Raw genomic sequence first — 13,785 nt, forward strand, 5'->3', positions numbered from 1 at the left:
TCCCTAAGTTTTCGTCTCTGTATTTTTTTCTTTTTCCTTAAATTTTTTTGTTGAGGCTTTTTGTTTTTAGTTTTTAAATGCTAAGTTTCCATTACATATTTGGGTGTATTCCATCTACTTCGTTTATTGACTCCATACAGAAATGAGGCAAACAAGCTCAAGGTTTAAAAGCAGTGGTTTTACAAACTTATATTTAAGGACTTTTTGAGAAAGAGTAGGGGTGTCAGATTTAGATTTAACTACTTCTGCGTTAGTTTCCTGATCCATAATGGAGTGTGACTGGCACTTGTCTTTTTCATTGCATTTTGGTTAGAAAACCTGAAACAAGTAGTATTTTGCTGTTTGCAGGCTTTCCTAGGGAAGTCGAAGATTAGTGAAGGAAAATATGTAGGAAAATTACTTACTTTGCAGTTTTGCTAAAAAGGAAATCATGTAGTTGTCTTTTATAAAGTTCTTTAGTATCTTAAAATGCCGGTGGTATCTTAAATCTCAGGGCCTTAAATGAAAACATTTTTTTCTTAGCAGAATGTTAACCAATCTATATAAAAAGATGATTTTTTTTTAAATTGGGTACTTTGATGTTTTAGAACCCTTGAATGTTCAACATTGGATGTATTTTAAAACTTGACAGATGTTAACAATTTAATTATAATCAGATTTTTCTATTTCAAGACACTCTTTAGATCAGGAAAGTTTCAGAAGTTGAGGAAGAGGAGTGCCTGGTTGGCTCAGTTGGTAGGTCATGTGACTCTTGATCTTGGGAGTCATGAGTTCAAGCCCCATGTTTGGTGTGGAGCTTACCTTAGAAGAATAATAAAAATAAAGTACACTCTTTTTTAAAAAGAAAAAGGATGATATTAAAAAAAAATCGAGGAAGGGACAGATTGAAATTTTAAGAATACTAAATTTATAATTGTTTGCTTTCAGTCAGAAATTGGGTTTGGAAAAATGGAAACCTATATCAAATTGGAAAAGCTTGGAGAGGTAAGCAAATATTTATTTCAATAATATAAAACACCTTTTTTTTTTTCTTGTTCATTATCCGAAGTCCACAGTCAGTCCACAGACTTTTACAACCGGGGGGCGGGGGCGGGGGCGCGGATATAAGCACTGTTGTCTAAAAGATTATATCTTGTACAGAAAAGGCCACAGAATGTTAGAAGGAAGAAAACCTTCAATTCTTGAAATTATGGCATCAATTTGAAAGGAAATGAGGTTTTTTTTTTTTTTTTTTTTAGTTTGTAATCTTTTATTGAAGCAATAAAAGCTTTCTTGGTAACAAAATAGGCATCTATCTGTTAGCCTCCTGGTAGTCTGCCGTCTGTGCTGTCATATGGAAAATTAAATGAGTTCAAACCTGTGAGAAGTCAATATTTTATTTCTAAAGATGAAGACACATCTTACTGAAAGTTAAGGAAATTTTTGGCTAAGAAGACCTTGGTTTTCTTGAACTTGATACTAGTCCTGACTAATTTCGAAGTGGTCTTCCCCCCCAGAGAGAAAGGGCCAGGCAGAAGATAATGGAATTAGCTAATAGGGAAGCTTAAGAGAATTTGTGGGCTATCTTGGCAATGATAGAAAAAATCTCCTGTAGAATATATTTGGATATACTTGTTCTTTAAAGGAGAGAAAGGAGAGTGAATGTATGCAAATTCTGAGAATTCTGAGATCTGATTAAATTTTTCTAATTTAACATGTCAGTTACATTTTCAGTTTTCAGTTAATATGCTCAATTAGTTGCCTCAAAGTCCACATACCACTGCAGGTAAAGTATCTTTGATTCTAAAGCTACTGATCCAGTTACTAATCAGATATTCTCTCTAGGTTTTCATACCTTGAGGCACTCCATAGGGTTCTAAGAATATGAAAGCTCTGCATATGGTACTGAAAGTCCTCTTAGCTATAAGAAAACCAAGTCAAGACATTGTAGAGTTTTCCTTGCAAAATGGACTTTAACCTATGATTACAAATTGGGAATTTAGTTAGGGCTCTTTATTGTATAGGTGCTATAGATGGACTCAGGATATTTTGATGTGTCTTTCAAAAATATATTTTACAGGGTACATATGCGACAGTATATAAAGGAAGAAGTAAATTGACAGAGAATTTGGTGGCATTAAAAGAGATCCGGTTGGAACATGAAGAAGGTGCACCCTGCACGGCTATAAGAGAAGGTAAAATTTGATCTTTGTGAGCAAAATGAATAAAAGAATTTATATAGAATGTTTTAAAACCAAAGCTGCATATCAAGAGTTTTGTTTGTTTTTTTTTTGTAAGTAGAAAGAGCTCAGACATAGATAACTGGGAGATATATTTAGACATTTAAAAAGCTAATATTTAAAGTCAAAATATTTAACAGTATTTTTTATTATCATACAGTGAGATACTATGAAGTCATTAAAAATTACTGTCCTGGATAAGTATTTGACATTGGGAAATGTTATGTATTATCAATGGGGTAAGGAAACTATAAATTAATAAACACAGAAAGTAAATACCAGGATACCATTTTTTTTTTTTTAAGCTAGATTATCTAGAAAATGGCTTGAAGCAACTCATAAGCAGTTTGGAGGGATCCTAACCTACATCTAAATTAATCTTATATGTCTCAATAAGTTAATATTTGAGGAAAAAACAGAAGATATTATGGAGAATATTATTGTAACATTGGGAACAGTTTGAAGTATTAAAAATAAACCCAAAGCCATAAAATGAAAGATAAAAAATGATTCTGTTAAAATTTATACTATACTATAGATAGTATAATTTATACTATAGATTGCATTGGTGAAGTTTTATTTTACACTTAAGAGAATCTTAAACTCCGTTCTTATGTTAAACTTCAGATTTTTATAGTATGGCTACCACAGACTGAGTAATTGACTTTTTTTTTTTTTTTTTTGCAGTTTCACTATTAAAGGATCTAAAACATGCAAATATAGTAACCTTACATGACATTGTTCATACAGATAAATCTTTGACTCTGGTCTTTGAGTATCTGGTAAGCATTTAACGAAAATTCAGTATGTACTTTTACAATAATAAGACATAGGAAATTGAGTTAACAGCTCCAGGGCATAGCTGTTGAATTATTGATACTTAATTAATTTTGTGTTGCACATAATTGAATTATGTGTTGCACATTTAATATCTTTACTCAAAGGAAAAAACACTTTTAAAAATTAAATAGTATTGAGTAAATCAGCCATGCCTTCTGAGAAGTACGTATCACATAGTAAAGTACTGTATTTTTTCAGGATAAAGACCTAAAACAGTACATGGACGACTGTGGAAACATCATGAGTATGCACAATGTAAAGGTATGTTTTAGTGTGTCATTTTAAATAGCCCTTATATTTTTCAAACATAGAAAGTAACAGGAATATATAGAAATAGTAATTTTAGAGTTTTCAAAACATGCAAATATGTAGTGTGTGGAAACTGCTGCTTAGAATTTCTTCAGGCCTGTTGTTCAGCTTCCTGCCCTGGCTTGTTAATGTCCTAATGCTCTATTTTTCACCTACAAGTAAACTGGAGATACATTCTTGAATCCTCTGTACTTGAAGCTCTTTGTTGTCAACTCCATAGAATCGAAGACCTTCTGTGTTCCACATCCCTTTTTCTACCAAAAAAAAAGTCTACCATTAGCTTTATTGGAATTGCTTTTTTCAGAGAGTCATTCAGAGCTCTACAGTGCTAATTCCCTTTTCTGAATCATAGCAGATTTTGAAGGCTGTGTAGGAGGTGCAGAAAGTAAAGTACCCAGAGGGTGGGTGATAGAAGCTGGTTTAGGTTATTTTTATAGCACGTAATTTGCCAGAGCTATGCAGCACCATTCTCTTTGACACCTCAGAATCTTTATAAAACCACCAGTTCCAATGCCTTATTTTAACAACACTGTCCCAGATCAGGTTTTTTTTTGGTGGGGGGTGGGGGGGAGATGTTGGTTAGTTGTTTTGCCAGAATATCATAAATTATAAGCCTTAGTAGGCTATAAACTTATGAGGATATATTTATTTTAAATCATTTTCTATAACAAATGGACTATTACTATACAAAGTTTCATTTCATTTTATTTTCAGTGTTTATTTTTGTAGAAATTGTCAGACTAGAAAAATAGATAGATGCTTCAAATAGAATAATAAATTGTAAAATTTGGAGAACAACTATATAAGGAAAGGCTTTGTACTTAAGGATGCAGGTTTTTTTCTTTGACTCTTCTAGGCCAGTTGCTTTTTGTTTACCATAACATGCTTACTAAAGTGTATCTTATTACTTGTAAGACTGATTTCTATTCATTTGTTTCTGTAGCTGTTTTTATACCAAATTCTACGTGGTTTGGCATATTGCCACAGAAGAAAGGTATTACACCGAGACTTGAAACCACAGAATCTACTAATTAATGAAAAAGGAGAATTAAAGCTAGCAGATTTTGGTATGGATGTGTGAGATATTTGTAAATCGTTCCAAGTGGTTACATTTATAAGAACAACTGTTGACACTGTGTGATTTCTTTTATGTGGTTTGGAAATTCTGTAGGCCACTGAGTAAGATGCTTGATAAAACTTTGGTGGGTGAGTTATGTTCATGATGCCAGAAGGCACTAATTCCCAAGTATGGTCTTTAGACCCCTAAGCATCCTGACACCCTTTCAGGGCATCTCCAAAGGTGCATATTACCAAAATTATACTAAATGTTTACTTGACTTTTTCACTGTGTTAATATTTGCAGTGATGGTCCAAAAGCAGTAAGGGGTAAAGCTACTGGTAGGTAACGTTAGTATAAATTAAGCACCAAATTGTACTTAGTAGTCATTGTGTTCTTCACCACTGTATACACTTGGAGGAAAAAAGTGTCAGTTACATATAAAATGGTATTTGATGAAGCAGTAAAACCCATTAAGTTTATTAAATTTCCATCTTTAAGTACATGTCTTTTTAGTATTTTATGTGATGAAATGAGACGTATACGTAAAACCCATCTACTACACATGGTAATACTATGGTTCTCTCAAGGAATAGTGCTTGTGTGAGTGCAAACTGAACTAACTTTTTTTTTTTAAGACTTGACAAAAATGACTGATGGACAAACTGGGGTCTCAGACTTAGGTATATTTGGTACACATTTTCTTGGAAATGAAGTGAGCCTGTCACTTCAAGGAAAACAACTGAAAGTATTTCTTGCCAATAGGAAGGTTTGAGTTTTCAAGCAAAAATCAGGTTTTGGAAATTTGAATCTGCCCCTTTGAGCTCAGTATTTTCCCCTTACTTGAAGAGTTTACTAGTGAGATCAGTGGTGATACTAACAAATACGGTCTTTTTGTTATGTTTAGAAATCTGTAAGCATTTGGAATATCTGTATAACATAGGGAATCAATATTTCCCAAATGACTAGTACTTACATGATATTATAGAATCATGCTTGGGTAAAAGATTCACTTAAAGTGCAAGATAGACCAATGAATTTGAATGAAACGGTATGAGAAGTTTACTAATATAATTTCAGTTGCCACATAATCTTTAAGAAATTAAAATTGGTGTAGTTTCAGAGAATATGCAGTTTTCAGAAAAGGCTGTTTAAATTCTCTTCCTCTTTCTAGCTTCATGCCTGTGTGATCTGTGTGAGATCTGCTTCTCTTCGTATATATAATTCAGTCAAGGCAGCATTATCACAACAGATTGAATGCAAAAGCAGTTGTGAGAATATAAGAGTCTTCTTTTAAAATAGACTGCAAAAATATGAATAAGACCATTTGTACTAATTTTTATTTTCCTTTAGAAAAAATCTTTTTCATAAAAATTCATGTCAATATATAATTGGTGATTTTAAATGAAAGCTGTTTGGGTCCTCAATAATTTTAAATCTTAATAAAAGGGGTCCCAAGACTAAACAGTATAAATGCCACTACTGAAAGGTTGTTTCTTTAATATGCTTGCCACCAAGACTTTGTATTTGTGTGCTTATTAACTAATTAATGCTGTTTATCTGTCTTTTTAGGTAACCCGATTTTAATGAGATTACATGTTCTTTTTGCTTCTAGGAAGTAAATTTTTTTATATTGAAGAAACTATAGTAATTTTTGTTTTTAGGGTTTTTTTAAAAATATTCTATATTTTGAGAGTTACAGTACTGTAATAGAACATGGTCTTAAAAAGCCTGTGCCGTTTTCACAATTAGCACCTAATCTTTTTTTGTAAGTGGTAATAGTAGTTTTACTTATGGAATATTGTATTACATTTAAAAATATAAGTGTTTCAAGTATTGCTTGGTTAATAACATTAAAAATTCACTAGGTGGTGAATTTGTTCAGGAAATTCCTAACTTTTACTCATTTAACTTTACTGTTTGAAAGTATGCTATAAAGTAGCATATTTGCATATGTTGATGTATATTATATAGTCTTTTGAGCACAGTTGATGTTGTTATTTTCCTTGTAGTTTTTATTTTCTTTATTTCGTTCTGTGTTTTTATTTTTGGCTTGGTTTTGTTTTGTTTGCTGAGCTGCATTTACTACTGCTCCTTACTTAATCCTAAAATGAATAGCAGTGATAGAGAAACCCTGTTTGCCTATTAGAAATGCAAAATTTTACTTTTTGGAGGGAATGCTCTGAGTGCTTTAAATTTTGCTTCTAACAAAGCAAGCCAAGCAAATCTTAACTTTTACAAGCCATCGAGAAATTCTGATTATTCCATGAGATAGTACAATCAGTTTCAACTCTGCTTTTAGTTATTTATTTTTTATTGGTTACATAGTAAATATACTTGACCGCAAGTAATGGAGGGTCATATAACTTTGAGTATTTTATTGTAAATTGTTCTTGATCTCTATGAAAATTTTATCCTTTTTGCTGTGATTGATGAAATTCAGATCTAGGGAAGTACTAATATAGACAAACATTTTCATTAATAATAGAAAATGGCTTCTGTAAATATACTTTATCACAGTTAATTTGGTTTGGAAGAGATTATTTCATTTCATATCAATATTGAAATTCTAATTGTGAACTAGGAGTCTGTTTGAACAAGCACCCTAGTTCAGAATGTCTCAGGAGCAAGAGAGTAAGGTACTGTGAAAACTGTAACTTGTAGTTGCTTTGATGCTATGCTTATTTGTTATAGAATAAGCAAATTTGTGGCCTTGTCTTTTGTTCCCACATAACCCACTGTTAATATCAGGAAGAGATATTAGAAAGCTGTCCACATCTTGCTACCAAAGTTGGTAGGAAAATAATTTGTTGAACTTATTTTACCAAGTTGGGTTGGTAGAGTAAGACTTGTAATTAAATAAGATAGTGTCAGCATTGTTCCAGTTACACTCCTTAGCTGTTATACTAAACAAAAATAGTATGAGTGCTGCCTAACTATTTAAATTTCTGGTTTTGAGTGCCTTTATCCAGTTTAATAAAGTAATTATTCTTTAATGATATTTTTATATGTAATATTTTAATCAAATATTAAAAGTTATACATAACAAATCACAGTCTAAAAATGAATTATTCCTTTTTATTTGAAATAGGCTATATGTTAGAATAAATTCATATTCAGGTATCTTTCATAGTTACTTCTTCAGGCGATCAGAATTTGGAGGCTTAAAGGTAGTAAAAACAACTCTCACATCAGTGGCTCAAGAGATAAAGTTGTAACTCTTTGCCTTTATTTCTAGATAATCAGTGAATTCCATTTTAAATTGGCAAAGGAATGGCATATGGTTTTCATCAGTTAGCCAAACGCAGTGTGGTCCGTTTTATTTAAAATCATTCTTAAATATAGCTTAAAGTACACAATAGCAGTGTAATTTAGTCTAAGAAAACTAAAATTGTTATAACAAATGAAAGTTGGAATCAGGTTAAAAACAGGTAACAGAAGCCTGTAGGTATAAGAAGTAAAACTCTATCTCTGTCTCATTGGCCTATTTGGCATTAATTTAAGTTCTACTTGGAAATAATTTTGGCACCATGATTCATAGAAGGCAAGTATCTTAAGTTTAGATTAACCCAGGCACTATATCAGGTATAGTCACATGCATACAAATAAAAATAGTCTCTGATTGTGGAATTGTTATTATTTAATTACATAAGGATTTGCTTACACAAAACCATGCATATTCGGAAAAAATTCATAAAACTGATTTTTTAAACTTTAGGAAACTAGACAGCTGTCTCAAACATCCTTTTGACTGAAGTCATGGTAAAGATATGGGTTGGAAAGTCCATTATAGACATTTTTAAATTATTTTCTTTTCCCTATGAAGGGCTAGCCAGAGCCAAGTCAGTTCCCACAAAGACCTACTCCAATGAAGTCGTCACACTGTGGTACCGGCCACCTGATGTGCTTCTCGGTTCCTCAGAGTACTCAACACAGATTGACATGTGGTAAATACATGCAGATGTTATTGCCATTTGAAAGAATGTAGCCATTAACATAGGGCATGTTAATAGATATTTGACTTTTAAGGAGATATTACTTTAAAGAGTGACAATATAAGCAATAATTAAAAGTTTTGACACATGAGTAAGATTACCTAGGTTTACCAGTTCTGCCACTTACAACTATATAATAATCTTACTCAAATTACTGGACTTGCCTCAGTTTCCTCATTTAAGGAAATGGGAATAATAACAATAACTACTTTAAAAGGCTGTTCTGTGGATAATATTAAGACCAAATGAGATAATGCATATAAAGCATTTAGAAGAATGTTTAGTACATTGTAGTTTAAACTAAAACTATCCTTACCATTTAATATTCATAAAAATCCACTTGGCCTTAAATTGATCTAAGAATAATAAAATATTGTAGCTATCTTCCTCTTATCCCACTCTGATCATGACATTTCTTTACTCAAATACCTTTGCTGCCTCCCCATTTTTTACGTATAGAGTAAGGTGTATAATTCATCAATCTGATACTTAATGATCTCCGTAAGACGTCTCTAAACTATCTTTTTCAACTTATATTAGACTGTTCGTCTATATGAATACTCCCTCAGAAATAACCTGGGCTTTCCCACCTTTGCACTTACATTCATACCAGTCCACCCTTCCGGAATACCTGCTGTGCATCTCTGTGCCTGAACCTTAAAAACGCAGCTTTTCATAAATCCTTCCTGAATACAACCTAGCATCCAATGACAAATCCCTTGCTCTGAAATGTGGTTGGATTTATTGACTAACGCAATGATAAGTCATATGCTTCCTTCTGTTGTCTTACATTGAACAATTATATATAATTTTATATAACATCTTAAACTTATTTTTTAAATTGTGGTAAAATATACATAAAATAAAATTTACCATCTTAACCCATTTTAGTTGTATAGTTCTTTGGCATTATGTACGTTCACATTGTTATGCAACCTTACACTCCAGAAATTTTTTTCATCTTGCGAAACTGAGACTCCGTACCCATTAGGCAACTCCCCATTTCCTCCTCCCTCCAGCCATGGGCAACCACCATTCTACTTTCTGTCTCTGTGAATTTGACATTTCTAAGCACCTAATAGGGGAAAAATGATATAGCATTTGTCCTTTTGTGACTAGTTTATTTCACATAACATAATTGTCTTCAAGTTTCATCCATGTTGTAGAGATATTTGACTTTAAGACTGAATAATCATGATACATGAATGCTACATTTTGTTTATCCATTTGTCGGTGGACATATGGGCTATTTCTACCTTTTGACTATTATGAGTAATATTGCTATGAACATGAGTGACAAATATGTCTTTGAGACTTTTTCAGGTCTTTTGCTATTTACTTAGGAGTAGAATTCCTGGATCATATAGTAATTCTATTTTAAATTATTTCGAGGGACAGCCATACTGTTTTACATAGTGGCTCCATCATTGTAACTTTTTGTATACCGTTTTAATATGTAAAATTTTACATACAGTGTTTAGATTGTGAGTCCTTTAACAGAAGGGACTATGTATTAAAGGTATTGACATGGATTCTAGAAGATAGTGTTCATCCACTGAATCCCCATTCATTTTTTTCCCTTCTCTCACACACATACATACTCGCCATCCTGGCACCTGAATGTTCTACCTCTGCTCCTGCATAGAGGTATCTTGAATCATATGATTCTCCCTATCCCTGCTGCCTACTATCTAATACGTAATAGGCATTAAATCACTATTAGCGATGTTTTTCTTCAAGGGTCAGGCAGAAGAGAACTGGACATTTTAAGGCAGGACAGAGGAGGGGAAATGGAGGAATGGACAAAGCAATATAGAAGTTGAGACAAAAAGGCTACATTAACAAATTAACTTAGTTCGAGCTGAAAAAAATCTCTCTGTGGGAGGTTTTCTAGCTGGCTAATACAAAATTGTCCATCTCCAGAGGCAGTCTTAAGGAAAAGATAATTTTCTTCATAATATGTAAATGGATTGCTTATTTATTTCCTTTTTTTATGATATCTCTTAAAGGGGTGTTGGTTGCATTTTCTTTGAAATGGCTTCTGGAAGACCTCTGTTTCCAGGCTCAACGGTGGAAGATGAACTGCACTTGATTTTCCGACTGCTCGGTAATTGAAATATTTTCTCAGTAATTTGTTTCCTTCATTTGTGGCTAGCTAGATAAGACTATATGTTTTTAAAAATTTTTAAAAATTTGGTACTGAGACTAGGATAGCTGTCACAAGAATTATAATTAGTTAGGGCACCTGACTGTCTCTGTCAGTAGAACATGGGACTCTTAATCTCTGGGTTGTGAGTTCAAGCCCCATGGTGGGTGTAGAGACTGCTTAAAAATAAAATCTTTAAAAAAAAAAAAAAAACTGATTACGGAGAAAAGACTTATAATCAGCGTAATTATAGAGGCTTCTGTGTAACTTCTCCTTTTCATTTACTAAGTTCTGCCTTTGCATTAAAAATTGTATGCAAGAACAGAGAAGAGAATACTATAAAATTGATCTTTAGCTTATTAGGAAGTATTTCTAGGTTAGGTATCAATTAGGCATCATCATTTTTATGGCATCATTGCATAGTCCCCAAAAAAGTCAATATGTGTTTACTATCTCTGTCATTTTGCTTTCAGTTGAAATAGTCAAATCAGCTACTAAATGTAAATTGTTCTTTAAGATACTTTCTTAGTTCTGCTTATTTATATATATTTGTGTATATATAAATTTTTATATATTTACAAATAGAAATTTATTTTTTTTTAATTCAGGAACACCATCTCAGGAAACTTGGCCAGGTGTTTCTTCAAATGATGAGTTCAAGAACTACAACTTTCCAAAATACAAACCACAGCCTCTGATTAACCATGCACCCAGGTATTTTTTTTCTTTTTCTTTAAGTTAAAGGGGGAAAACCCTCATTATTCTTTCCAGTTTCTTGAAGCATTAGCCACAGTAAGGATTCAGGGAAAAATATATAATACACATAGAGTTCTTAGATATTTTAGGATCTAATTTAAATGAATTTCTTCCTTTTGTCAGATTAATTTTATAATTCAGAGACCAGGGTACATAACTCACAGAATTGAGCTATAAATAAAATGAATATAGAACATCCATATTAGAATTCTAGAGTTTATGTAGATTATTCAGCTTGTCAGAAAGAAGACATTGGTCAATGCTGTATTCAGTACCATGAAGACCATGATGGAATTTTTGTTTTGCTTCCTACAGAATTATTCTGTATTTTCTTTAAAAACCTAAGTGTTAGAAGTGAAATCTTGACTCTGACCCAAGATAACCCATCAGTATTTGGCCAGTGTTAATGACATGATTTGTATTTGAGGGATGTAAATTCTCTGACCCCTCACATCCTTAATGGTGGCCATTTCATTAAAGTTTCTCAAATCTACCCCCAGATCCGTTTAAAACCCCCATTAAAATTTCAGTCAGAACATTTCTGCTTATAGAATTATTATATTTTCAATAAGTAACAAAGAATAACTAACCCCCCCTTTTTTTTTCTTTTTAAAGATTTTATGTATTTATTTGACAGAGAGAAATCACAAGTAGATGGAGAGGTAGGCAGAGAGAGAGAGAGAGGGAAGCAGGCTCCCTGCTGAGCAGAAAGCCCGATGCGGGACTCGATCCCAGGACCCTGAGATCATGACCTGAGCCAAAGGCAGCGGCTTAACCCACTGAGCCACCCAGGAGCCCCAATAACTAACCCCTTTGACTGTGTTTTTTTATGATCCCTTAAAAAAATAGAGTATACCCAAATAAGGTCATACATACCAAATAAGGTCAATCTCTGTTTTAATCAAAAGCCATTCATATTGCTCATGATGTAACACACTTGGCTCTAGTTCCATTTATTCTCAAGCTAGAGAGAGTAGAAAAAACAGTTCTGATACCAAAAATATTTTTCAAGTATTTATGTGAATTGATGTTCTTATTGTTACTATAGCAACTAATAACATTCTAAGTAGACTTTCTTAGGAAGAATAACACTATGTGCGGGGCTTTTTGTGCATATCTCTTCCTTCTAAGTAGCATAAATCCTATTTTTGTCATTTATATAATGCATGCTATTGTAGTGTCCAGTGCAGAAAGTTGAAGCTGTTCTTTAAAGCAGATTCTCTGTGACCTTAGCCCCTAGTTTGTCTATGTCCAAGGAGCTCTGGATATTTGTCAGAAGGCAAACCACTAGAATTAAAAGAGTCTGGAGAATGTCTAGGCCACAGCATCCACAGTACCCACTAAGAGCACTTGGGAAATATTTCTTTATTCATAATTGTGCTTTTTCCCAGTGAAAGGCATGCAAAATAGAACCTGTGATTTCTGATCAAGAGGTTATCCCTTTAAAATAGTCCCTAAGTCCTCTACTACTTATTATATTGATTTCATCACTATAATTCTTTATCTTTATTGACTACCTCATTGATTTTGTAGCCCTAATTTTTAATTAAGTTTTATGATGTCATTGTGGCATATTTAAATTGAACTTTATAGGTTCTAGTACCCAGTTCTCAGTAGACTACCCTATAAAAATGTACTGAATGAATCATCTGTTTTTATGGTGAACCACAGTGATACATTTGGAGTCACTTGTCTCTCACCTATACAGTAAGAAAATGATGCTTTTATATCTTGCCTATAGTGGAACACTATGAAATTGATACACTTAACTTAAGCTTTTGTGATAATAGGGATTATGTTGAGATGGATGGTGATTTTAAAAAATTATTTTAATTATATAATTTGTTCTTCATTATTGAAAATTTGAGTTGAAGCCCAGTTTTTAAGAAACAAGTGGCAAGATAAGTCTTCTAAGGATAAAACAGATTTGAGTCTATTTGAAAGTAGTAAGAGTGGCTGTTTTAGAGCACTTGAAGTTAGCAGATTAAAACCTTGGAAAATAGTTTTATTTGAAAAGTTACTATTGGCTAAGATAAAAGAATAAATTGCTACTTGTTTTTTGTTGTTTCTAGATTAGACTCTGAGGGAATCGAGCTAATAACAAAGTTTCTTCAGGTAAGTTACATCTTTGTAATCATTAAACCTCAATTTCTCTGCATCCATAGAATGGGGTCAATAATAAGTATTTGTCATGACCATTAAATAAGATTATTTATGGTAGTATCTGGTATGCTTAAGGCATATGCTAAAGTAGAATTATAATAATAATAAATGATGGCTTTTTTTAATGTGTATGGGTCTCTTGTTGTGACCCAAAACAGTCTGAGGTAGTCCCCTCCTGGCATTGATCAACTATGTCAAGGCCATGTTCTCTGTAATTCATATTATCTTATGTTCTTTTTCTTTATACTTACAGTCTTCTAGGCTGCTGGACCTACAAATACCATTCATATCCTCTATTCA

The 13,785-nt window shown here is 32.7% G+C and overlaps 1 protein-coding gene across 3 annotated transcripts in view; it reads left to right on the forward strand.

The window, feature by feature from the left end:
• Positions 1 to 13,785, forward strand: part of CDK17 (cyclin dependent kinase 17) — a 109,731-nt gene that overhangs the window by 91,313 nt on the left and 4,633 nt on the right. For all 3 annotated transcript variants that reach the window (XM_059402312.1, XM_059402310.1, XM_059402311.1), the window contains exons 6-14: positions 928 to 984; positions 2,060 to 2,174; positions 2,907 to 3,001; positions 3,258 to 3,320; positions 4,312 to 4,435; positions 8,252 to 8,372; positions 10,430 to 10,527; positions 11,175 to 11,280; positions 13,395 to 13,437. In XM_059402312.1, the coding sequence (XP_059258295.1) occupies positions 928 to 984; positions 2,060 to 2,174; positions 2,907 to 3,001; positions 3,258 to 3,320; positions 4,312 to 4,435; positions 8,252 to 8,372; positions 10,430 to 10,527; positions 11,175 to 11,280; positions 13,395 to 13,437 (822 nt within the window). The remainder of the gene's footprint in view (positions 1 to 927; positions 985 to 2,059; positions 2,175 to 2,906; positions 3,002 to 3,257; positions 3,321 to 4,311; positions 4,436 to 8,251; positions 8,373 to 10,429; positions 10,528 to 11,174; positions 11,281 to 13,394; positions 13,438 to 13,785) is intronic.

The sequence above is a fragment of the Mustela nigripes genome, chromosome 6 (genome assembly GCF_022355385.1).
Source record: "Mustela nigripes isolate SB6536 chromosome 6, MUSNIG.SB6536, whole genome shotgun sequence".
NCBI lineage: Eukaryota > Metazoa > Chordata > Mammalia > Carnivora > Mustelidae > Mustela > Mustela nigripes.